This window comes from Heloderma suspectum, chromosome 5 (assembly GCF_057233095.1).
Source record: "Heloderma suspectum isolate Gila_16-S chromosome 5, 16-S_ref, whole genome shotgun sequence".
Lineage (NCBI taxonomy): Eukaryota > Metazoa > Chordata > Lepidosauria > Squamata > Helodermatidae > Heloderma > Heloderma suspectum.
The window spans coordinates 20,441,695-20,468,826 of NC_139462.1; the positions used below are offsets into that span (position 1 = coordinate 20,441,695).

The following is a 27,132-nucleotide window of genomic DNA, read 5'->3' on the forward strand; positions in this document are numbered from 1 at the left end:
AATTTTTGTTGGAATATTTATACAGCTTTTTTTTGAGGGTTTGAAAACGTTCAAACCCAAGACATTTTTCCTTTTCTCTCTACGCAGTGCCCAAGGAGCATTCAACGCCACCTACAAGAAAAGAGGCCTTGGAACTGTGTATGATTTCTTCTCTGACAGCGGCAGAGTTGAAACGGGTGGGCTCACAGTGGGAAGAAAACTACGGAGGAAAGTCTGGTTGCTGTTGCTCCTGAAGTCACTGGAAAAGAACGCGGTGGGAACGGGCACACTCTGCTCTTTAGTGCATGTGCACAGAAGTGTCTTGCTGAGGGGAGGAGTAGAAGCACCCAAATTTAGCTAGAGCTCTACAGCAGGGGTGGGCAACGTCTGGAAGTCAGGGGGCTGCACTGCCAATCTAGGACCACTCCAGGGGCCACATCCCTGCTGCTGCTGAGTTTGCCACTAAAATTTGGCAGCACAGCAGAGGCAAAAAAGTAGCAATTTTGCTTGAAAACAAGGTGGGCAGAGAGTGCACGCCTTGTCCAGAAGCAAAATTGCACCCCCAGGAGCCTTCCAGGAGTGTGATTCTGCTTCCAACAAGGTGCGTGCTTCCCGCTCCTTTTATTTTAAAGCAAAATCACCACTTTTTTATCGCTGTGGCAAATTCGTATTTGATGGTGGAGGATCAACAGGGACTGCACAAAAGGCCGGTGGGGGTGGGTGGGAGGGGGAGACATGTAGCCCACATGCCACGAGTTGCCCACCCCTACTCTAGAAGGTTCTGAGCAGTGGCTTGTACAGGTGCAGTCTTGTGAGACTGCAGAGAGGTTTCAAAGAAGAGCTGGCTTTTGGGTGGAGGGAAACCCCTTTGTCTCCCCCTCCTACCTAAACCCTCTTCCCCCCAACAACTCTATGATTCGCCAGGCCACTGGCCCATCTGTAACCCAATACTGTTTGGCAGCAGGTCTGCAAGTTCTCTGGCAGAACTCTCTCTCTCTTCCCCCCTCTGACCAGCTACTTGAGATTGGTTAGCTCAGCATTTCCCTCCCAGGGTCCCCAGATGTTGACAGACTACAAACCCCACCATCCTAGATCACTGGGCCTGGTTGTTGGGGGAGATGAGAGTTGTAGTCCAACAGCATTGGGGAACCCAAGAGTGGGAAAGGCTGTGCTGGAGATGCCAGGGGCTGAACCAGGGACCAAAGCATGCACTCCCCAACTGAGCTATTATGACCCCCCTGCAGCTAACTGGGCTACAGGACATCCCTGCTTCCCATTTTCGCATATATATTTATTGATGTATATTCTGCATGCCTTTTCTGTATGCAAGGTCCTCATGAACCAATTGGCTTGGGAAACACTTGAATTTGTTCTCACACAGGTTGTACATCATCTCTGGTAACACACCACACAGCAATGGATGCCACCAGTTTTGAATGTGTGGTTACATTACACAGACATGTTTTTGGTTTTTTTAAGACAGAGCGCGCTACCATGCTGTTCAACAGACATACCGGATCCGCAGCTGAAGAGAGACATCTCTGGATCAAAGCTTCAAATGTGGTCTTTAGGATGAGGTGCTCCTCAGGAATGGGCTTCTTTGTTATCTTCTCTGTTGGCAAGGACTGCACATGCTAGGGGAGAGGAAGAGTGACTTATGGCACTGGCCAATGCGAGTCTCCTGGAAAGCAAGTCTCCTGGAGTTCAAGGGGACTTACTCCCAGGTAAGCATGTACAGGATTGCAGCCGTAGAAGATCACTTTGGGGTCACATATTCCCAATCTTTTTATTGAAAGGGAACAACAATCAACAGTTTCCTCAGAGCCCACCATTTCCCAAAACGAAATTCTACTCCCATCTGCAACGTCCACTCTGGTTAAATATCCAGGGTTGGGCCAAGACATTTGGGTGCCTGAGGCAAAAAAATCCAGCTTTCCATTCCCCCTCCCCACCACTGTGGTAAAAAATATGGCGTCCTCTAGGAGTCCCTCCCCAGCTCCCAAATTTGCCACCTAATAGTAGGAGTGGCCTTGCTGCCAGTAGAGAAAACATGGCAAAGGGCTGGATGCACCCAATCTCATCTGATCTTGTAAGCTAAGCAGGGACAGCCCTAGTTAGTATTTGGATGGGAGACTGCCTGGGAATCAGGCTTCCTGCACTGAGCAGGGGGTTGGACTCGATGGTCGTGTTGGCCCCTTCCAACCCTATGATTCTATGATAACATTGACAAACGCGGCTTTCCTGGTTATCATGGGAGAATCATGTGCTACAGATCAGTCTATAATTCTGCACTCCATACATTTGGGCCTACATTCAGTTATGGAGAAAGCAAATATTAACCTCGGCATTAAACACCAATGTTCTAGTTAAAATCAATCGTGATTGACAAATTCTGCTTGCTTTACGATGAGGCCGAAATGAGCCAACGTCTCCCCACAACACAACAACCCACCCCCATGGCTCTCACGAGCCCCCATTTATGAATCATTTGCTTTCATTGACAGCCTACAGAGTCAAAGGATTTTTGTTTCTTAATGCAGTAGACCCCCCACTGAACAAGTGGGAGGGAGAAGAAGCAATTGCCTGCTCAGTCAACAGCTGCCTGTCCAGGGATCCTCTGCAGCTTGGTAAGACATCGTGGGATCCAGCCAGATGATGGCCTCCTCACCCATGTGCACACATGCAATTGAGAAAGACTGCCTAGACCAAGGTTGGGGAACCTGTAGCCCTCCAGATGTTGCTGAAGTCAACTCCCATCACCCTTGACTATTTGTCAAACTGGTTCGGACCAATGGGAGTTCGGAGTCCCAACACCATCTGGAGGGCCAAAGGTTCCCACCCTAGATAGGCCCCTTGCCTCATAGCAAGGAATGGCCCAATCTAATAGGCACTTATAGGTAGCTGCTTGAGGTGACTGACTTTTAGGACAGGGGTGCAGAATCTCAGGCCCATGGGCCAAATGGCAACGCCCCCTTCCCCTACCACCCCCCTTTCCCCTGCGCTGATTGTTTGGTGGTTTTCTGGCTCTTGTGCAGGTTTTCCCATTCTGAAAGGTTGAAAGGCCTCTCCTAAGGCTGAGTTACTGGCAGGAAGAGCTTTACGCTACAATACGCTGGCATTTCTGTCTCCACCCCCTTTGACTTTGGTCCCGCCCCTTTCTACCTCTCAGAGATGTGGGCTAATTGGAAAAAACTTTGAGGGGTGGACACAATTCCCTTCTGCCACTCTGCTTCAGAGCTCTGGGGCAACAGCGTTTGGGGCAGGAAGCCGCAGTCGTCCGTCCATCATACCCCACTGATTTCCTGGCCAGAGCCGTTTCTCACTGCTACCCTGTCAAGCTCAGTGATAACGCCGGTTTCACTTACTCATTCTACGGAGCAGAGAAAAGGGGCTGCAGACCCACCCACCCCCTTCCCAGGGGATTTCCCCAGTGGCAGCCCATCACCCTGGTTCCATTTACTGAGCAAAGAGGGAGCACAGCTGCTTCCCCATCATACGAGAAGATGCCAGGCAGGGGCCACAATTCATTTCTGCCTAGGGCAACAAACTGCAACAGCCACTGCAAGGAAGCAGCACACCCAGAGGGGACTGGGGGGGAGGGAAGTTCTTCTGGTGGCCAACGTTCAAGGGCAGCAGCAGAAGAAGGGGAGGCAAACACGTTCCTTCCTGCCTTTACTGGCAGGATTTATGGCAGGAAAAAGGTCTGCATTCAATCCCACAGTGAACAACTCCCCACCCACGGTGCTTGAAGCCGCTGAGGTGAAATTACTGCAGTCATTCAAAACGCTCCAGAGAACAGTTTACCATGGTAGGATTGTACATGCAGTTCCTGCAATGAACCTTGCAAGCAAGATCCCCCATGTAGCCGTATCGCGCCCCTGGAAGACAGACAGCGGCCCAAAGGGAACGAAGTCCTGGCACCGGCTCTTACTTGTATGGTATTGCCAATGGGAGCTCCTGGCGCTCCTTCCATGCTAGATGTTGACACAGCAGGAGTCATGATAGTCTGACCCCCAGGCTGGGGAACGATATGGAAAGGGTGCTGTAACATCGGCTGCCCCGGAGGAAGGTGGGAGGGCTGAAACGGAACCTGGGCTGGCGGTGGTGCTGAAGTCGGAGGCTGCTGCTGCAGCTGAGCTTGTGGGTCTGGCAAAGGATTCATGATTGGGGCTGTGATGGGAACAGGAGGCATGAAGTTGTCAGGCATCTAAGGAGGAGAAAGTAAAATAAGAAACAGCTTGACTTATTTAAAAAAAAGCATTCCAATTATACATACGGAAGCAGTTATACTTACTACTCTGTTTTGCGGGCCTGTTCACCGATTAAAGCAGAGATGCAGAACCCTTCTTGGGTGGGGAGCCAAACAGCCCCCCCCGTGGGTGACTTCAACCCCCCCCCTGTTTTGCCTTTGTGTTGAGAAAGGCATGGAATTCCATGCCACTATTAGCATGAGGAAAGCGGTTCAGCAGGTGCTAAAAGGCCGCTCTACCCAGCGCTGGGTAGGTGCCTGCTGCATGAAAGGACTCAGCCAGTGCTGGGAAGAGTGGCCACACCTCCCAGCATTGCCTGTGTCCCCTGCATCCCCGCTGTTATCTCCAATCTCCTCAATGGGGGAGCGGCCCGTGGGCCAGGGCTATTTATTTCCAATCTCAGATCAGAGAGAGCATCAGCAATTTCTCCAGGGAGATCCCTGGAAGAACCCAATGAGGCTCCACAGGCATGATGAGGCCCGCAGTCCAGAGGTTCCACATCCTTGGCTTAAAGTTTATTGTAGCTCATCAACCATTTGGTTTTTAACCAATTAACTAACTTTCAAACACATCTTGTTATTACCAAACCTTAGCAGGCCTTTTTTAGGCTGCTGAATAAACAACTTAGAGGGCCATGCCTTAAAATTTTCTTAAAAGATGGGGTGCTATATATGAGAAGGGCCTCTCCCTGGGTGCCACCCATTTAACTGCCAACAGCAGTGACGCCTACAGAAGGCCTCCGAAGATGGTCTCCGTAAGTGAGAATTTTCCTTTAAAGTACCTTCTTTTTCTTTTGAGCCCTGGTTAAGGCAGGAGGATCGTTCCAGCCATTCTGAGGTCCTGCAACGAGAACAGACAATATCAAGAACTGTCCTAGAAAATCAGGACAGAGAAGAGAGAAATTTGCCACAGTTACTATTTCCTCCAGATCAAGACAATTCACAGGACAAACGTGTTCCGTATTTGCAACATGAATGCAAAACCCACCTCTTCCATGTAGCCTGCATTTGTGCATATTTGCCTCTGTTACCCTTTCCTCCCCCCCGCCATCAAAATGTGCATTACAAACCTCTTGGGACAGGGACCTGTGTGTGTGTTGTGCTTATGTGACTCTGTAGTGTAAAGCATTGTGTACACTGATAAATGGTGCAATAAAATTATTAATATTAGTCATTTGTAAGCAATGCTCGCTACCAAAATTGGCACTGATTTATAAATAAATTAGCACACATGATTATAGATTTGTTATTTATAAGTATGGATTTTTAATTATTATTATTGGCTTGCTGACCAGAATTTGAAATTTTAGAGATTTGTTTCGGCAGTTGTTATCAATGGACAGCTCCTTGGAATACTGCATTAGGAGTTGCACATTGTGTGGATACAGCAACCCCCCACCCCAATCAATGCTCCTTGTACCTGACGTGAATGATGCCTCAGAATCTTTATACCTGTAAAGTACACATGGCTTGCAGCTGCGTAATTCTGTCAAGATACCTGGCTCTACTTTAAAAGCATAGCCCTGCTGGCCCGTGAGAAAAAAATAATCCAAAATCCACAGCTGGGCAACACCTTTATTAGGACCAACCACGATGCCACAAAACAGCGTGCAAGCTTTCGAGTTCTCTAAAACTCTGCATCAGGCTAGATGGCACAAAAGTGAGGAGTGGGAGAACCCCCACCCGCAATCAAAAGGACAGAGATTAGGCCAGATGTTGTGGCCATAAAGTCTGCAGTTTAGCCTCAATCTCAAGATGGAGACCGCGGAACAAATGGATTAGCCACTAGAAGGCTTGTGGGTATCAGGACACCTCTGCTTGTTTACCCTGGAAGACTCTTTACCAGCCTAGGTTTCAGTACAACTGGAGTGCTACCTCTGGAATAATTCTGTTAACGTTAAGCTGAAATCAGCAGCAATCAGTATACGATGCTGGAAGAAAGCAGGTAGTTTACACACATTACTGCTCAAGCCATTTTGAATTTCATTGCCACCCTTCTGAGTACAGACAGTTAAAAAATGCAACTAGACTCTGCTGAATTAATACAAGAAGAGAATCATTAGGCTCTTGCAAACCATAAATCCACAGCAGCACCAACATTAAAAAATCCAGTTCAGATTAAACCAGGAAGATCAGAAAAACAAAGCCGCTGCAAACATGCTCAGTTTAGGTGCCTAGTTGAGATTTACAGCTGTTTTGCGCAAGGAGCGTTTAACAGCCAGAGAATGTGTTGGCAAATCTTGCCACCTGAATTCATAACAATCTTCACTGGGCATAAGAATAAGAAAGGCTGCATACTATTGCTCCTCCTGGGCCTTAGAGCTCAGATGCTTGGAGCTTCACACATTCACATGGAACTCATATACAGAGCTGCTCCCTAGAGTGACATAAATGTGCAGGAGCTCTAGGTACACAGTGATCTGGTTCGCATGTAACAGAAAATTATGGGTTAATTGACCCATGATTTGCCGGTTACGAGTGGAAGTGAGCGAGCTGCCTCGAGGCACACTTTCCGCTTCCTGTTAATGACCTACAATAGCCCCAATCGTAGGTTGCTCTTGTGACATCTGAACTCAGGCACTTTGGGTTGTTTTTAGGGGTAAAGCCAGAGTTAACTGACAATTTGTTCTTGGTTCCGAGAAAGCCCTACAGAAAATGGAACAGAAGATGCACACAGCATGAAGTTCAAAGAGGCGGACACCGACTTTCTCGGCAGAATTTGCTCTTATTCAGGAGTATGGCGGATTTCCTCAATGGTGTGCTTAGGATGGCAGCCTTAATTGGATCTATTGTATGGAGCTCAACATAAAGGATACTCAAGAAGAAATGCTGGTTTGGTACTCAACATTGCTAACTGAGCGAAAATAATCACAGCTAGAGTTTTTAACCACAGCATTGTAAGTTCAGCAAATTGCAACATCCATTCTCTTAAAATCTAGGATCCAGGCAATTCTGTTGAGAAATTTGGTAAACATTCCACATGGCTCCGCAATTGCAATTAAAGACAGGGCTGTGTGTATGCTCAAAATTGAGTATCGGGCACAGGATTTTGTGTCCTGAGCTTCTCAGTTTTGTTGTCGTTGCTTTTTTAAAAGGCAAGATTCTAGCCTTCATGACTGAGGAAAATATGCTGACAGTGTGTGGGCAATGCTTGCTCAAAACTCAGAAGCCAGCTGGGTTGCTGACTGAAGAGTTTCAGTGGTTAAGGGCAGGGCTTCAGGGCCCTGTCTAGCTCCTTGGGCAAGTAAAATCAGAATTACTCAAAACGGGAAAGGATGCAGAATAAATTGGTTAAGGGATTCTCTGGAGAAGATTTAAGGGGTGTGCAAGGGCTGCAGGGGGGAGAGCAAGGGGGAGCCCTGTGGCAGAAGCAGGAGTCCATACATGTGATGTTGGACTTAACCCATAATAAACAAACTATTTTCTTTTTAAGGGCAGCATACACACAACCCTGACTGAAGGACAGTGGGAACTATTCTGAGGAGTGGATGACCTCAGCTACTCTGATCAGAAAATGTAGCCATACTGTCCTGTTTGCCACAAAAAAACTTTCAGTGGAGCGCAGACCATGGAAATTAATATTTTAGAACATTACTACTGTGTACTATAAATGTTATAAATATCTGTTTTAAAAGTTGTTCACATCTGTGGTTATAAAGCCCAGTTCTGCTGTTTGACTTGAACCATATGGGTTGATTAAATGTTATTAGGTGTTAAATTTCACTGGATGTATCAAGTATTATTAGCCCAGGGTATTGAATCTGTGGTCACATGCACCGCTAAAGTCTGATTTGTTCCGTGCTGTGCCTCAAAGATTTCCATTTTAGAATGTATCTAATTCACCTTGTAGGATATTGGCTTGGTCTTGTACGGATTGATAGTCTGCAGACAAAATGCAAAAACAACTCAGGAGGTGATAAAAAAAAGATTCATCTCTATTATTAGCTTTTCAAGGTTTGCATACACTGCAAAACATTTGCAAAGATACAGAGAACACATCAGAATTGTCCATTCTTACCATTTTTACCACCCAGTTAGTCATACAAGTGGCTGGAGCAACACCCCTATGAGGAAAGGGTGTTTAGTTTAGAAAGAAAGACATGAGGTGTACAAAATTAAGCATGGTGTGGAGAAAGTTGACAGGGAAACATTTTCTCCCTTTCATATAATACTAAAACCCAATGGGGTCATCCCATGAACCTGATTGTTGGGAACTTTAGGACAGATGAAGGGAAGTATTTCTTCACACAGTACATAGTTAAACTATGGAATTCGCTACCACAAGATGTCATGACAGCCAGCAATTTGGATGGCTTTAAAAGTGGATTAGACAAATGCATGGAGAATAAGACTATCAATGACTACTAGTCCTGATGGCTATATACGACTTCCAGGATCAGAGGCAGTATCTCTCTGTTCACCGCTTCTGGGGAACATGAGCGGGAGGGTGCTAGTAAACTCATGTGCTACTTGTGGGCTTCCCACAAGTAGCTGGTTGGCCACCATGTATGCAGAATGCTGGATGAGGTGGATCCTTGGTCTGATCCAGCAGGGCTCTTCTTACGTTTTTAGAGTTTCACTAAGTATGTTTGCCTAAGTAACAAAACACCTTATTGATTCTGTATGAATGCTGCTACTTATCAGTGAAATAGCGCTTTAAAAATCTTTTAAAATTTCACTTGGGATGGTGAGGGAAGAAAAAAGAGTGTAATAAATTGAGTGCTATGTGGGTTGAGCCATGAAAGAGGCACAATACAGGTTGTATTCCTGCAGCAGATATCTGACTCTCTTAAGTTATCTGGAACCATTGGCTTTGCAGTGCCTCTGTTCTCCACTTGGAGCACACTACTGATGGTATAGCTAATGACTTGGGTAGGGCTGGAGGTCAAAATGGAGATTAGATGTCACCAGATGTTTGCTGGTGACCACAGCAGAGAGCCACTGAGGTACAGGGCAGTGTTCTGAAAAAATGTTCTATCTTCAGGGAATCCTTTCCGTATATGTACTAAGGAGCCAAGGCACAATGTGGAAGGTTCTGGGGCATATTCTATGGCTGGTCCACCATCCCAACCACTCCCACCATCCCCAGCCCATACAACTGGAAGGCACCAAGTTGGAGAAGACTATGGTTACACACTGACCTGGTTCTCACAATCACCGCAGTGCACCATGACTTAGTTAAGCCATGGTGGGTTGCGGCATGTGCTGGGAGGCTTTTGAATATTCAAGATGCAATTGTGGCTTGTTGCGTCGTCCAAACCCAGCAGGGGTGCGTTGTGCAAGGGTAAAACAACCCTTGCATAATCCTAAAACAAGCCATGGTTTATGCAAGAGTTGTTTTAACCCTTGCACAACTCACCGTCGCTGGGTATGGATGACATGACAGGCCTTGGTCATGGCTTGAATATTCAAAATGGCTGCCCACACATGCGGCAGCCACAGTGGTCTGTTTGATCATGTGAACTGGCCCATTTAGTTCATATCAGGGCAGAGGCCCAGGCACCACTACCCTGCATTCGTTCAACTTAAAATTCACCTAACGCTCCCTTGAAAGGAAGGCTGGTAATGGGAACAAGCCATGTGTCCACATGAAACATGTGGTTAGAGTTGGACTGGGACTCGGAGAGATCCAGGTTCTAGCCCCCACTTGGCCATTGGGCAAGTTTGGGCCAGTCACTGACCCTCAGCCTAATCTACTTCACAGGGTTGTTATGATCATAAAATGGAGCGGAGGAGGACTATGTAAGACACCTTGGATTCCTTGCAAGAGGGGGAAAAGGTGGGATATAAATTTAATAAATAAATAAATTTGGGGGAATGTGTCAGCACTCTCAACGGGGCATAAATGTAATAATAAATAAAATGTCGCAAAGAAACGTGCTTGCCATTAATGTCCTTCTTGTGGAGAAGCTTCCAAGGAACCACAGGGTTCTGAGGGATCTCTGCTTGAAAATGACTGGTTTAATGGAGAGAACGTTTGGCTTGGACTGGCAAGGCCTGGTTTCAAAAACCCTGCCCAACAACGAAACTCACTGGGCGGTTCATGAGGGTGACTCTCTCTGCAGCCTCACTTAACCGCACAGGGGCACTGCAAGGATAAAATGGGATGACCGCATCAGTGCTGCCCTGAGTGCGGAGGGCAGAGAGAGTAGAAATGTAAACAGAAATAAAATGTTGGCTGCGGCCGGAACACACTGGGCTGCGGCTCACCTGCCTTCCACCCTTAGGAACACAGGAAGCCACCTTATACCGAGTCAGACCCTGGGTCCATCTAGCCCAGGATTGCCGACACTGACTGGCAGCAGCTCTCCAGGGTTTCAGGCAGGATTCTTTCCTAGCCCTACCTGGAGATGCTGGGGATTGAACCTGGGGCCTTCTCCATGCAAAGCAGGGGCTCCAACACTGAGCTACGGTCGCTCCCTCACCACTCTCCTTGGATTCACCCTGAGAAGGAAATGCCCTGTCTCTCTCAACCACTTCATATCCTGAAATTTGGCCTTTCACCCAGCTGCTCAATACAAAAGTGATATCGTCTCTACAGGCCGAGTTAATGGGCTCTTAATTGAAAGTGCTGGCTTTACAGCAGTTTGTATTCACAGAAGGGGAAATCAAGGGATGCCTTTTTGCTTAAAATCAACGCTGACAAATGTCAGTCACCAGGGGGTCACCTGGCAAGTGTGCAGTTTTCTGTGTGTTTTTTAAACAGTCCAACATCTACAGTTATTGAAACTGCCACATCTCTGACAGGAGAGGTGATGATGTTATTGATAAGCCCCCCCCAGTTGAGGTGCTCTGCCCGTGGCAGATATACAGATCCTCAAGGAAACAGAATGCAGAGAAGTAAGGAAAAAGTAACTGATCCCAGGGTATCTAAGAAGCCCGGTGCATACACAAAGGGTGGGGTGAGTGAGGCCCTCCTGAAGCCTGCTCTCTTCCAGGGCTCAGGAGAGGATTCTTTCTGCTGCCCCTACCAGTTCAAGTAAAGAACATGAAGGAGGGGTAGTGGTGAGGAGGGGGAAATGCTGTAGGCGACAATTCCAGGACCTGTTGCACGTCAAAGTGAGCATGACCAAGCCTAGAAACCTTGTTTATTTGTAGCTGAGCTCTTTATAAAACAATTAATGCCAGACATCTGGTGGATGTTCTTACAGCACAATCTTATACACATCAACTGAGAAGTAACTCCTGTTGACTTCAGTGCTACTTGCTCCAGGGTAAACATGTATTGGATTGCAGCCTCAACCAGCTTTGAACCAATCAGTTGCAAACTGGAGGCATCCAGCCATCGTGACTGGAAGCCTTTTTTTCACCAGCACTCTTTGCAAAATGCGTCAAGATTCTCTCTGTATTCTAGACAGGGAATTCCCCAAGTCCTCTAATCTGTTTTTCTATCCCAAAAGGGCAACTGCCTTAAAAGTCTGCAAAGGCAGCTGCTGTGTAAGTAATGTCATTTCAACTAAAGACTTCAATCTCCGGTAGTCTTGCTCCCTTTACCTCCTGGCAAAACAAACACACAACACACACACACCCTCATTATCCCTTATATCAAGGGTAGGGAACTTCAAGTCTGGGGTCAACTCTGGCCCTCAGATAGCCATGCCTCCTTCCCCTAGCTCCACCCCTTTCCCCCAGCAACTGATTGTTTGGTCGTTTCCTGGCTTTTGCACAGTTTTTTCCACATTCTAGAAGGTTGAAATGCCTCTCCTAAAGCTTCATTCCTGGCAGTAAGAGCTATAAGCTACAATATGCTGGTATTTTCTGTATTTTTGGCCACACCGCTTTTGCCAAAACGTGGCCCCCAATAGCGTCTCCAAAATGGAATTTGGCCCTTGGGCTGAAAGAGGTTCCCCAGCCCTACTTTATACCCGCAGACACACGTACCTACGCCTCATTACCTCTGACAAAATACAATCTCCACATTTTCCTCTTATGGTATACTCATTTGTAATGTTTTTTAAAAGAAAAAAGAGAGTTGAATGATATGGATAAAGAAACAGGTCTGTTACCATGCATCAAAAGCTGCCCAAGAAAAAAAACATTAACAAAGGCAGTGTCACAATCGCTCTTTGGTTCTAGGCCATTCATTCTTCATACCATGCTAATGTACTGTACGTGTATGAGCAGATGTTCTAGTCATGCACACATGCTTCTGTTTAGTTTATGGGAAGGGAAAACGTACCATTAAAAGGTGTTCCTTTTCATCAATACTGGTGCAGCTCCAACAGAAAAGTTGACTTTGCAATGAATAAAAAGGGCTGGGATAGACTGAATCACCAGCTGATACATTTTGTTCTGGTTAGAATTGGACACAATTTTGACAAAGCATACCCTGATGACAGTCTTCAGAGGGTTTTTCCCCCCAAAGAGATCAGAACAAAACATTCTCAACCTCTAAACAAGAATAGAGTTCCACATTCACCTAAAGCCATCTCAAGCCCTATTAACAGGGCAATCTTTGTTAGGGACCAGTGCTAAAAAGACAGCAATTAAAGGCTGCTTTACACAGTGCTAGCAGAGGCGTGGTTGCTGCCACCACAATTGTTCTTCCCATGCTGCTCTGAGAAAGTATAAAGCTCCCAGTGTTTTCATGCTTTCATAAATACACAATTACAGCTGCACTCTTTGGACAGAAGCTTTACAGATTTCCAGAGCATCATGGGTTCAACCCACAGAGATAAGCAGCAACAACGCCACTCCAGGTCACATGTAAGGAAACTCTACCCTGGGAGAACTAATGCAGTATAGTAGTTTGAATGCCAAACTAGGGAGATCTCCTGGGTTCTAATCACTGTGTGATCGTGGGCCAGTCACTATCTTTCAGCCCACTTCACAGGGTTGTTGTAATGATTTAAAATAGATAGGGGCAGAACCATATATGCCGCCTCTCATCTTCAGGAGGAAGGGTGGGGAAAAGTGTAATAAAATAAATAACTGGACCCACACTTTACTGTGAGAGGCTCATGGGTGCTAGAACACAGACTGCAAACAACTGGCTAAACAATTTCGGGGCACGCCAAAAGCAGAAGAGAAGCCAGACTCCATTCCACCGCCCTTGAAGTAGACAACAGCATTTAATGCATTAGCTCTAGGGATATACAGACTCCCCACTGTCCGTTCTAGTGGGGAATCCGCCTGGGGGGGGGGGGGGAGGCAATCCGTTCCTCCCCCCTGGAATCCTCCGGAGTGGATTCTTGGACGCTTACCTTGACAGGTAAGCTTACGGCCGGAGCCGTTCTCCGCGCCGATCGCCATTTTTTTTTTTTTAAGGCGATTGGCGCAGAGGAGAACAGCTCCGGTGGAACAAACAGCCAAGTGCTGTCCCATGCGGAATCCTCCTGGAGCGGAGGTAAGTGGGGCCAATCCGCCACGGATTCCAGAGGCCAGATTCCAAAGAGTCCGGCCTCATTTGAATCCGCGGTGGATTTCTCTAACATCCCTAATTGGCTCTCCTTTGGTTAGCAGTTTTAGGTCACCCTTTAACCAACAGGGACACAGAAGATGCCCTTGTTAAAGTGAGAATTTGAAGCAGAGGAGCAGGGAGGGTGGTAAGGCCCTTTCGTAACTGCACACCAGCTTGAGAGCCTCCTTTTGATATGCAGCGAAAAGCTCTTGGACTATTTCTGGATACTCTGACTCACAGTCTGGAAGCTCTTATACTTGCTGGTTTCTACAGCCAGTGAGCAAATCTTTGATGCTATACAGTAGGCCAAGGATGACGGCACTTTCAGAAACACTAAAGTGTGACCACAATGTTGCATGATTCGGGAAAACCAAACCAGCATACACATGCAAGGTTAGTAATAGTAATAATAATAAATAAAATGTTATCCCCATTCCAAAATGCAAAACCAAAGCCCTCTTTCAAGCGCAGACCTGTTCTTTGGGACGCAGCGAGCTCACAGGTTGCAGGCTCTGTACCTGTTGGTCCAGGAGGCAGTGCATACGGCATAGAAGAGGCTGGGACTCCTGGCCTGCCATGCTGGAAGGAGGCACCAGGAGGAGGGGGAGGAAGAAGAGGAGAACTCGGATTCAAGCTCGTCGGAGAGGCTTGGGGCTGTGCTGGATATAACTGAGAAGGCATGGAACTGGGAGGATTAGAGGGCATGTAAGGAGGGTTGGGGTTAGTGTAGGAGGCTGAAGCAGGAGGAGTGAGAGGCGGCTGTTGGGGTTGATAGAGCGACGGTCCCCCCGTTCCGAAAGAATACTGCTGTGCTGGCTGACAAGCTACATTGGAGGGGAAAAAGGAGAATGTTAGTTCGTGAAGCGAGGTCTGACTCACATTGAGAACACACAGCCTTCCTGAGAGGGGCTGCGTGTAATTATTCCAGATCATAGACTTTGGCTAGGCTCCTTGTTAACATTAAAAAGAAAACTCCAATCAATCTCTACATAGAATTAAAAATCAAAACAAAGCACATCAGAACTCATGTAACTACCTCTTACTAATTTAGAAGACACATTTTTCAGCTGAGTGCCATTTCTTCCTTTGAAATTATAACCATTAGCGTCGGACTGACAATTCCTTGGCCCGTAAGATTAAAAAAAAACCCCTCTGCACTGCACTGCCCAGCCCCCTCTCCTGGAATAGAAATTGCTTGGCTGTTAAGTACTATAACATTTGTTATTAACTTGGGCAGGGTGGGAGGGAAGAGAGAGAAAAATCAAAGTAATACCGCAGGATTGCAGTTATTCCACTGCAAAATCTAACGCTCATTTATTTAAGGCCTCCAAGATGCCCTAAGCGATACTTGTCAATCCTACCCGAACCAACACAGCACGGTGGACCAAGGACTGGGTTTGAAAGGGAATGAGCCAGACAGCCAAGATGAAACACAGGCTCAGGCATAAATCTCACTGGGAAGGTCCCTGGGGAAGCCACTATCTCTTGTCCTCTCAAATAGTGCTGGGAGGAAAACGTAAGATACGGGTATAAGCCATTCTGGGCCTTTGGGATAAGACAGAAAAAGCAATCCAAAAGCTGTCATATTTTTATTTAAAATATTTATATTCTGCTCTTCCTTGTCAATTAAGAAGTTTTATAAGGTTACTCAAGAAAAGGGATGGCCAATGGCAGAATTCTCAGGGTAGTGGTCCAAGAAGCAGAAGCATCTCTTGCCAGACAAACTGACTTCCCCCACACGTGGTCAGGCTTCATAACAATTTTGGTGTGATCTAGCATTATGGGGTTTCCTCTTGCCTGAGCACAAGACACGTGCTCAGGCATAGTATCCAGAAAGAATACCTATATTTACATTTTATAAACAAGATCTAAAGAGAGATGAAGAACAAACGTGGGATTGCTTTGCGTCTTACAATTTGAATGGAAAAATGGGGGGGGGGAGTGAAGAAAAAGTGGGTTAATCTTTTGCCACACTTTGATTAATTTTTGGTAGGGTTATCTCAGACCAGGTAACATTACCTGAGTGGGGGTGGCTAGACTGACCTTGCAGACTGCCAGCTAACCATCCTTGCTTTATAGCAGGGGTGCAGAACTTCAGGCTCTGTGCCAAAGTCAGCCCTCCAGGGGTCCCAATCCAGCTGTCCTAGGGGCCTGAGATGTCCACACCCCTTCCTCCGGCCCAGCATTTTCCCTCAACTAATCGGGGTTTGCTGGCTTTTGCATGAGCTTTTCCACTTTATAAAAGATTGAAATGCCTTTCCTAAGGCTTCGTTACTGGCAGTGACTGGGTTTATTTATTTATCTATTACATTTATATCCCGCCTTTTTTCCTCCTTAAGGAACCCAAGGTGGGTTCACACAACACAATAACCCACACTCAAGGGTTGAGAGTATGGGGTGTCATTGAACTGTGGGTGGTTGTTGAAATGTGGGTTATCGTGTTTTCTGAACCCAGCTGCGATAACAAACCATGGTTTGATAACCACGAACAACCCACAGTTCACAACCCAACAACAATCCATGGGTTCTTGTAACATATGCCTGTTATATTAATGTATGTGTTTGCATTGTTAAATGTGTTAATAGAGTGTTAGAGAGTGAATGAAAGGTGGGAGGGGCTTGTGTATAAGGATTCTGAGGTTATAAAAAGAATGAATTCACAGAGGATGGATAGGGCCTTAGGGACTGATGAAGCTACATCTAGTGAGTGGGGTTTTGGGAATAGGATTTAGAAAGGGTAGAGTAGGTAGGTAGGTAGGTAAGGACCAAGCACAGATTGATTAATAATAATATATAACTCTTCTTATGTTAAATACATTTTTATTTGTTTGTTTTTTAACTACAAAATCCCACGTGTTGGTTTGTCTTATTGTACTACCATTAGAAAAACATATTTCCTTGTTATTTCTCCTGTATTGGACAGAGGGAACCAATTAGCCATATTGAGTGTCTCTTTGACACAGAGAGTAAAGGGGCTGAAGCTCTGAGTGTCAGTGAGGACAACCGCCCAAAGTGGAGGCAGACATCCTGAGGGTTTTTGCTCATTCATCAGGTGGACACTGGAGAAGGTAGAACCCAGGGCAGGAATGTCCCAGTTCTCTTTATGTTTGTGGTCAACAAATCATGGTTTGTTAGTGCAGCTGGATTCAGGCAACACGATAATCCATGGTTCAACGACAACCCACACTCAATCCTTGAGTGTGGCTTATTGTATTGTATGAACCCAGTCAGTAAGAGCTTTAAGCTAAAATGTGCTGGTATTTGGGCCCCACCTCCTTCACCTTCCGCCCAGCCTATCACTGGCATGTGGCCCCAAGAGCTTCTTCGAAATGGAATTCAGCTTGGGTTGAAAGAGGTCCAACACCCTTACTTTTATAGCATGTCAGGTCAAATTATAAGAATACAGCATGTCACACTGCTCCACCCAATCTAAAGCAAGCTAGCTTGCATGAACTCACTGTTATTTAGGGAGAGAGAGGGAAAGATTGCAACTACTTACGCTGTGGATATCCCTGTCGTGCCCCAACCTGCGAGTACATGTTATAGCCAGGAGGTGCAGGCTGAGGTGGTGGTACATTCGGATTGATGGACCCTGGCATAATAAACCCTGGAGGAGGAGGGGCATTTTCTCCCTGCGAAACAAATGAGGTGAAAAATTAAAATAAAGTTAGGTTTGCTTTGTGGCAGCAATGAAGGACGGACCTGGGATTATGGTTTTCCTATGTAAAGGTTCTAAACTTACAGCAGCCATTAGCCCATGTGTCATTCCTTTCTACTGTCCACCGTTATCATATGACCATCTTTGCACGCCAGGGAGTTTGAATGAAAAGATAGACTATGTAACAGGCTACCAAAAAGCTGGCAATGTTAATCTGCAAAGACATTGGTGAAGTGGCGCAACCTAATGTATGCTGAATTTCTTACTGGAGGTGGGGGGGCATCTGTTTCAAGATGCTTTCTAGGGCTAAACCAGTTATTCTACTTGTTAGGGAGAAATCTGAGGATGGGGAAGGAAGCTTAGATGACTTAAGCCCATCTGTTCTGCCCCCACCCCCGGTTATAGTTAGGGGGCTTTATTGCTTACACTCAAAATTTGATTCATAGACCAGCTGACATTTTCTTTGGGCTCCTGCAAGGATCTTTAAATACAGCAATAGCAACACGGGCGGTGGAATGAAACCTGATTGAATTGAAAACCTGAGACTGCTCCCCATATGGCCTGGAATGCATGGAGTTCCATACATACAAAGTGTATGAAAAGGTAAGGGGGCGGTGGGGGGCAGGGGGCGGCACGAAGGATATGTGTGCAAGTGTCGATATTTCAAAGGTATATAGAAGGAGAGCAGATCCTGCTCAAAGAGGAATAATGGATGTTATACCTGTGTCTCAGAGGGAGAGGCTGCAGAAGGATGGCTGGGAAGGGCAGTGGGGGTTTTGTTACTCCAGGTAGTGACAGTAGGGGCAACTCTAACCTGAATTGAACAGAGAGATACCAATCATGGAAAAATTTAAAAAATTAAAAATAAAATAAAAATAAAAACCTGAAGGTTGTCAAAACAGCCAGAATGCTCAAAAGCGCACTAATGAAAGCAAACGAGGTTTTCTAGATTTCATGCCATTTTGTAATGAGGCTCAATTAAAATCTTGGTTGTGGCACGCTAGGAGGCAAGCAGCAAGGACACGGAGGCAAGTGGACAGACAACGCGCATGACACGCGTGGGGAAGACAGGCAGCAAACACTTAGCGGCGCTCTGCAGTCTTAAGGACAGATCTGATCATGCCCTTCTGTCAGACTGACGGTTACACTGCCCTTTTGCAACATTTGCCACAGACAAAAATTGACAGCAAACTGCAGCCTTGGCGCCAAATGCTTTATAGATGAAAGAATTAAACGGACGCACACTTGTCGATGTTAGAACATTTAAAAATAGTGATCCTCATATGTCATGCTTGTAAAGGAACGTCCATTGTTAAGACATTAATACAGGAACCCATGTGCAGCGTGAGGCATGAAATCCCAAACATACAAGTAAAGATTCTGGGGTGGGCTGGTGGTGGGGGAATACCGACTCACGCAAAATACTAGAGTGCTGTATGTCTCACCACAGCTGCTGGATTGGGATTACAGAATTAAAACATGGACTCGTACATAAGACACATATGGCCTCTGCAAAAAAACAATACACGGAGTTGTGTAATTAAGCTACAAAAAGGAAAGGACTTCGTCCATTTATCAATTTTTACAAAGTCTATATGTGTTTTGTGCAGTTGTCCATATCTTAATTCTATAATCCCAAACCAGCAATCCACTTTCTGTCTGCATACTGGTGTACACTGAAGTCTCAGAAAGAGATAGGCGTCCATTTGTGTTTTGGTGTTCAACCCAGAAACAATCAGGAAACAATACATGCTTCTCAAGCTCGTGAAATTAAATATATGCACATGGTTTCAAGCATAAAGTGCCCCATTCCCTTTCAAACTATGCTTGGCCATTCAGTATCATAGTTTTTCTCTTTGCTAAACAGCAATGGCCTGGGTATGAACATAACGGCATGACTTGTAAACCATGGTTTGCAGAAGTACAGAATTCCCCTCCTGCGGTTTCCTTTGACCACCATTTAATATTATGCTGGCACCAGCGTGAACATGTTTAAAGCTAACCAGGATTCCTGTGACCATGATTTTTTAAAGCACACTTCAAAGTTTGCTTATGAGAGGAATCCTGGTTAGCTTAAACCAGGTTTGCATGATGTTACACTGCGAGCAGTACTGGACATTCCCAAACCTGTCTTTGCCAGGGTCACACAAACATGGAGACGAAGAAGTATTTGTTGGGGAGAATTAGCAGACAGGATGCAAGGGTGCTTAACTCTTTCCCTGCCCAACCTTTCTCCCTCCTCGTTCCCAACTGTTCTTAATCATTCCCCTCACCCTCAAAGCCAGGCTCCAAAACTGGAAGGAAAGCAGGCTTGCATGGAAATGGCTGTGGGGAACATTTGCAGGCACAGGAGGATTAAGCACCCATCCCTCTCATCACAGAGCTGTAAGAGTTGGGAAGGACCTTGGTGGTCAGCTAATCCAACCCCCTGCTCAATGCAGGATTGCAGCTAAAGCATCTCTGACCAGCGGCCAGCCAGACTCCGCTTAAATCCAGCAAAGGAGAGCCCACTATCTCCCGAGGCAGCCTATACCACTGTCCAACAGCTCATACTGTCAGGAAGTCTCTCCTAATGTTTAGCTGAAATTTGCTCCCCCTGCCACTTCTACCCTTTGGTTCTAATCCTGCCTTTGGAGCAACAGAAAAAAGTCTGCTCTGTCTTCTGTATGACAGCCTTTCAGATATTTGAAAAACACTATGATGTCTCCCCTTAATCTTCTCTTGTTCTGACTAAGCACCCAACTCTTCCAACTGTTCCTCATCTCCCCTATCCTCTTTATTCATGTTACCTTGACAAATGCCAGCTTGGGAGCAACCATTTGCCAAGACAACGTAGTTCCACGCTGAAATGTCTCTCCACGCAACAAGAAGAGAAACATCCTTGAGACAAAACATATTTCCTTTTGTTCACCATTTTGTTAATGGCGTGACTAAATCTTATTTATGAAAAAAATGATATACTGCCTTTTAGCTCTAGAAATGACTAAGGCAGTTTACAGAAATTAAAATCTCATTACAATTAAAACCAAAAACCATTAAAAGCCAGAATTAAAAAAAAAGATAAAATGGAACCATAGCTGGAAAGATTAAAATACACTAAAAGGCTGGCGGAATAAGAATCTCTTAAAAACCATCTGCCTAAAAGATATCAAAGAAGGGGCCAGTCTGGCTTCTCCCGAAAGGGAGTTCCATTCTGTATTTTATATGCTATTTTTTCTTTAAATACCCAATAATAACATATACATTTTAGAGACTGACCTGGTTCACACTTAACAACAACCCAGAATATGGGTCGAGTATGGGTTGTAGTTGAATTGTGGGTTGTCGTTACATGTGAACCCTGCACTATAGTTTAACTATGGGTTGTTAAGCACAAACAACCCAGACTTCATAACCCAACAACAAACCATGGCTTCTCTTCCTGGGTTGTTCATAGTTAACCACTCATAGTTAAACCATAGTACAGGGTTTGCACATAATGACAACCCACGATCCAACAGCAACCCATGATTCAACAACCCATTCTCACTCAACCTATACTCTGGGTTGTCGTTGCATGCAAACCAGGCCATTCTCTCTTTCCTTATTTTGGTTTCAGAAGAGATTTGCCCTCTTTGCCTTATCATAGATCAGCCTTCCCCACCTTGGTTACCTCCAGATGTATTGGACTGCAAGTCCCATCATGCCATGCTTGCTATTCCTCCTTGCCCATGACTCATAGCTTTGCATATGGCAGGTATAAAAGTAGTCGGTTATACTTGGCAAGGCAGCATCACCAAATTCTTTCGGGCTACGCAGTAATACATCTTACTACATCTGCAGTTCTAAACTATTTTTGCCATCTCAAACCAGTCCTTAGCAATAGTGTTTTCTGAACCGGAACTATACCTCCAAACAGTCACCCTCCTATTAGGCTTGGATATACCAGGCTTCCCCAACCTGGTACCCTCCAGATATTTTAGACTACAACTCCCATCAGCACCAGCCAGCATAGCCAGTGCTCATAAATGATGGGAGTTGTAGTCCAAAATATCTGGAGGGCACCAGGATGTTAAAGGCTCAGATATACAGACAGCCCCTTTCTCTGCATCGTACCTCCCATTCTCTAATAATTAATTTGGCCTCCTCAGGAATAGATGCAGACTGTTGACAAAGTAATTGCTTTTAATTGGCTCTCCCCAACCTAGAACCTCCCATTCCCTAATAACTGCTTTTAATTGGCTCTACCACCTAACCCTGACTCATATGTACCTGCATATCTTTTCAGCACACAATGGGCTGACAAAAGCCCACCCCAACCAAGTGTGCTTTTGCTGCATCCGCTCTCCTTGAGCTGCTCTTATCCCACCTGCCTGGTGGCGAGGCCTGAAGAAAAATCTGACTCCAATTCTGCTTCCAGGTCGAACTGTGCACACTAACAAAAGCAATTAACTGCAAAACCAATAGGTGTTGATTATTGGGAGGGGGAGCAGTTAATTGCTTTTGTTAACATGCACCCTTTGACCTGAGGGAGGAGAAGAGAAGAAGCTCCCCAAAGATCGTTGCCAGAGGGCCCATAGCCTCTAGTGCCGGCCCTGCCCAATTCATTTGGGGCAATGGAACAAAGAGCTGCAGGTTGCGCTCTTCTCATCTATAAAACAGCCACACAAGTAAGACCTACAGAAGTTACTAGCCTATAACAATGTTCAGCAACCACTCTGTCCACAAACATCTCTTCCCTGCTAGCCATTTGTGGCCTGAACAACAGCCTAAAAGAACAACTCATCTCTTTTCCAGTTTATAAATACCTCCCTACTTGGTCATCTGTGAGAAAATTCTTGCTCACCATAGACAACCAAGACAGGTTATTTATTTATAAGCTTGCTATAAATGGGCTACTTTAACTAAGTTCTAAGATTGCTCTCACAGCTGTTGGGCAAATATATTGGTAGACTACAGAGACATAAGCTTTGGAGGGAAATTAGCTAGCTTATTCTCAGCTGAAGAGATAGCGGTAAACATGACTGAAATTCAAGACCCACATAGGGAATTAAAGCAAGGGGGCAGGGGGAGGAAATCAGACAAAAGAATCTTCCAAACAGTATTTGGGTGCCTGAACACTTAAGTGTTTAAAAGTGCATTTTACATTAATAAAAGCTGGTTTGCCATCACATGAAACTTCAAGCAGGATGGTGGATAAAGATTTCCAAGAGCGCTTTCTAGAAATGAAGTACAAGATGCATTTGTACAAACTGTAAAAAGCACACACACAAGTTACTATTCAAAAGGCTTGCAAGAGGCACTTCATACCCACGCCAGTGACAGTGACGCGCAGAACACAAAATGGAACGATTCAAACAACAATGTTTTGAGTGGCCTAACCGGAAGTTTAAGTGTGTCTGCTGAAGAGGTCCTTTACCTGCTGGTAATATTGCTGGGCGGGGACTTGTGGCATCTGCATCTGGCCAGCTGCAGGCCCGACTCTTTCCTTGGCTGCAAATTGTCTCTCATAAGGTGCCTTCGGTGCCTCTGGGCCCCTGGGAAGCTCTCCTTGAGCTCTACAAATTCTGTCCCGCAACTGCACAATATTTGGCTGCAAACCATAAAACAAGGAATTTTACACACACACATAGGACCAGTGAGCCCGGTTCATTCCCCAATTTTTAGAACAGCCTTCTTTGACCTGATGCCCCCCAGATGTTTTAGCTGGGGCATGCTGGGAGCTATAGCCCAACACATCTGGAGGCCACCAGGTTGAGGAAGGCTGCTTTAGAAGGCAATCTAAATTGGGCTAGCTTAATTCAGACAGTACGCAAGCTACATTTGTTATTCAGCAACCTCCGGAAGTGTGACACCTCACCACCCCAGTATGGGGGAACATTGAGCATCATGAACATGAGTCAAAATGTCTGAAGGAATTTACATCAAGTTCCCCCAGAGGAAAGGGAAGGAATTCTCAGGGTGAAAGACATAAAAAGACCCCTCAGAGAGAGACATGGGGAGAGGAACTGTCAGGCACAGTTGTACGGTGACGGCGACAGCAGTTCCTATAGTTCCAGTTAAGCCTTTGCTCCCATTTTGAGTTTCTCCCTAAATACACTGACATTTTGCAGGCTATCAGGCAGTGTTTCACCTCTCACTTTAACACACAGAAAACCCCACCACCAAGTAGTAAAATGAATGAGCCTGGTAGGTGAAAGAGAGCCAGTGTGGTATAGCGGTTAGAGTGTTAGACTAGGACTCGGGAGATCCGGGATCTAGTCCCCACTCGGCCATGAAGCTCATTGGGTGACTTTGGGCCAGTAACTGACTCTCAGTCTAACCTACCTCACAGGGTTGTTGTGAGGATAAAATGGAGAGGAGGACCATGTAAGCTGCCTTGGGCTTCTTGCAAGAGGAAAATGGTGGGGTATAAATGTAATAATAAGTAAATAAATAAATGAAATGTCTCCAAATGTCAGTTTTATCTGGTATCTATATTGCAAGAGAAAGTTTCCTGTGTTTTCAAAGTCTGTTCATCTAGCGTAAGGCAAAAGAAGAAGAAAAACGAAAAAAGATGCAGCAGCGAAGCCCATTTACCTGGTTGGTGTTAGCAGGAAGGAAAGCTAATGCTGCAGCAATGCTGCCCTGCGAAGCCAAGAGGTTGGCATACTGACTCATCCTTTCAGCCAGAAGTGCCCCTACAGCATTGGCATCCATCACCTGTGTCTGCTGGACTGCCTTACGCAGGATTACCACTTTTTCAATGAGGTCCTGGAAGGAGAAGGGAAAAGAGGTGACAGCTAAGTGGAAAGCAGAGCACAACTCGACGAAGAGCTTTACTAATGTACGCGGTTCTAATCTGCAGGGGTTGATGGAGGTGATGGTGGTAGTCACATCCCTTTTAAGGGGGATGGGAGTTGTGTTGGAGCACAGATACTGCAACCCATTAAATTACACAAGGCCACAGTTGGCTTATTTTCACAAGCCCAAGTACCAGAAATGGCAAGCTATAACCTTGCAGCTGATCAACATTTGAGAAAAAAGTGTGCGAACCATTTGTTTGTTAGCTTTACACTAGGGGTTGACGGCACATGGCTTGCAGGTCACGTACAGCCCTCCTATACTCAAGTGCGGTCCCCGCAGCTGTAATGTTGAATTTGGTGGTGGCACAAAATAATAACTGGCAAACCGCTATTTTGGTGGCAAAAAGCTACAGAGGCGTACAAAGGACAAATATAGCTTGAGAACAAGCTAAATGTGACCTTCTTAAGCTTCTATAGCAGGGAGGGGTTACCACTGCAGCACCACTGAATTCGGCAGGAATGTGGCCTGGGGAAGTCAAAAGTGGCCCCCGGACCCTCTGAAGGTGCCCACTTACAGTAGCAGCTTGCACTCAAAGGGAAATGGAAATAACGAAAGGGGCTTCCAAAAGCCTATAGAATTTCAAATAAAGTTTAAAATGCCACGTATCTCACAAGGGACCATGCCAAAAGGGAACCAATTAACAAAGACACTAACCTGCAGGGACAGCGGATTGCTTCCATCCTGGGCTTTAGTCCAGCAGGCAACCAGCTTCTCTACATTCCCTGCACAAATGTAACACAGGCAAGCCTGCGTCTGCAGAAGGCTGTCACTTTCACTTTCAAGTCTAGTACCCAACAAATCTAAGAATTAGGAATAAGAGCAAAGGAAAGATATGCTTGAATTTCTACAACAAAAAGCCTAAATCATTAAAACACATGAAATATCTGGTACAGTGGTCATGTTCCAAATGAGAAGAATGTGTTGAGGCTTCAAGTACTCCTTCCTTCACTTGCGTGTACCTGCTCCCTCTTCCATTTGCTGAGTTCTTCTAACCACTGTTTCCTGTGACATCCAAATCAGACAAACTATGGTTAGTGCTAACCTCAGTTGCCCAATTTGGACAATGCAATGAAGTGTGGTTATAGCAACCAGGAAAAGGAAGAGAGAATCAGTGTGTGAGAGGGGGGAAGAGGGAAAATGAGGAAGCATATATCAGATTGTCCAAACCCTGGTCTCACTTTGGAGGATCATCGGAACAGAGTCAGAATTGCAGTGGGGAGTAACTGACAAGGTTCAGATTTGCTCTGCACGAGTGGGACTAAGTGGACATGCTGCCCCCCACACCCTCCTCACTTCCACTTTTAATCCACAACCTACAGTTGTCTGGGTCATGGGTTGTTGGGAGTAATGTGTGAACCCGGAGTGCTGGGTTGTTTAGGGTTAAACAACCCAGGGGTTAGCCTATGGTTAATTAATCCACGATTTGCTGTTACATGCGAACTGCCTCATTATATCAAATCCAGTTAATATACTGCAGTCCCTAGAAGGGCCTCACGTAGGTAATCAAAGGTTGTTTGGATTTTGCTTCAAGGGCTGATTTTTCAGAAGACCTCCCACAGTTGGTGCTACCAACTGCAAACTAAGGCAGTTCAAGATCTAGAAAGTTTTCACGTTAAGTGAGCAAAGAGGGCCAACTTCTAGAGGATGTTCCCTGCTGCTGTGTTCTGATCTGTAGTTCTCTAAGAGACTAATAAAGCTATGGTGTTATTTAATCCAATAGACCAGCCTTCCTCCAGATCATAGCTGGCTGGGGATGATGGGAGTTGTAGCCTACCACATTTGGATGGTGCCAGGTTGGGGGAAGCCTGCAATAGAATCATAGAATCATAGAATAGTAGGGTTGGAAGGGGCCTACAAAGCCATCGAGTCCAACCCCCTGCTCAATGCAGGAATCCAAGTCAGAGCATCCCTGACAAATGGCTGTCCAGCCTCGTCTTGAAGGCCTCCAGTGTGGGAGAGCCCACCACCTCCCCAGGTAATTGGTTCCATTGCCTAATATTCCAATAGAGCATGAACACTGCCAAGCTCCAGAATGCCTGCCTCCCATATGAATTCTCCTTCCTGTCACAGACCAGTAGAACACTGTTAGCACCTGGGGTGTGGTAGCATTTGGTGATGCGTACAATAGAAGAACTGGAATATTGTTTTCAGCTTTAGGAATTAAAATCCCGAGAGTCTAAATTAAAGAAATTAGTAACAGATGTGTCCATGTACTATTTCACTGAAGTATATTACAAGAGGTATAAAATAAAATACGTTGCATTTAAATGAAAAAAGAGTAACCCAATACTTTATCTACGTCCATTTTCCTTACCACAGAGAGCTGCAAATTCATCTGGCCTAGCGTAAGTCAACACAGCAGCTAGAGCCTCTCTCCAGTTCTGCACATCACAAGACTGGACAATCTCCTTCCAGTTCTTGGTCACAACTGCAGTGATGAGCTGGAAAGGAAGAAATACAAACTGTCCATTCAGAATGTCCTTTCCCATCACTGAGTATTTTATTGAGCAAGGGTCCCAACCACAAGATACACAACACACTAAGAGCCAAGAATGTTAAAAGGTTCTGTAAGTCTTGCTTTAAAATTACATTTACACTGTACAGTATTCTTGTTCCTACTATACTGCTGCACTAATAGGATCACTTCAATTGCAATCTGTCAGGGATGGATCTACACATGCAGGAGCATGACGTGATAAGAGTTTTCAGGACACAGAATGTATTGACTGGATTCAGACAACACAATCACCCACACTGAAGTGTTGAGTACAGGTTGAGTGTGGGTTATCGAACTGTGGGTTATTGTGTTGTCTGAACCCAGACACTCTAACAAATCATGGTTTGTTAAACCACGAACAACCCATGAAGAGAACCTCTGGTTTCATAGAATCATGGAATAGGAGGGGTGGAAGGGGCCTATAAGACCATTGAGTCCAACCCGATTGCTGTTGGGTTGTGAACTGTGGGTTGTTTGTGGTTAACAAACCACAATTTGTTATCACAGATGGGTTCTGACAACAA

The 27,132-nt window shown here is 45.6% G+C and overlaps 1 protein-coding gene across 23 annotated transcripts in view; it reads right to left on the bottom strand.

Annotated features, from left to right (window-relative positions):
• Positions 1-27,132, bottom strand: part of SEC31A (SEC31 homolog A, COPII component) — a 67,146-nt gene that overhangs the window by 3,078 nt on the left and 36,936 nt on the right. For 5 of the 23 annotated variants that reach the window (XM_084855473.1, XM_084855478.1, XM_084855472.1 and 2 more), the window contains 11 exons: positions 26,426-26,552; positions 24,766-24,911; positions 23,845-24,018; positions 22,685-22,858; positions 18,008-18,100; positions 17,128-17,260; positions 14,102-14,452; positions 8,072-8,110; positions 5,011-5,069; positions 3,911-4,186; positions 1,494-1,613 (listed from right to left, as the gene is read on the bottom strand). In XM_084855473.1, the coding sequence (XP_084711599.1) occupies positions 1,494-1,613; positions 3,911-4,186; positions 5,011-5,069; positions 8,072-8,110; positions 14,102-14,452; positions 17,128-17,260; positions 18,008-18,100; positions 22,685-22,858; positions 23,845-24,018; positions 24,766-24,911; positions 26,426-26,552 (1,692 nt within the window). The remainder of the gene's footprint in view (positions 1-1,493; positions 1,614-3,910; positions 4,187-5,010; positions 5,070-8,071; positions 8,111-14,101; positions 14,453-17,127; positions 17,261-18,007; positions 18,101-22,684; positions 22,859-23,844; positions 24,019-24,765; positions 24,912-26,425; positions 26,553-27,132) is intronic. The other 18 variants (XM_084855482.1, XM_084855489.1, XM_084855481.1 and 15 more) reach the window with 9 other exon arrangements.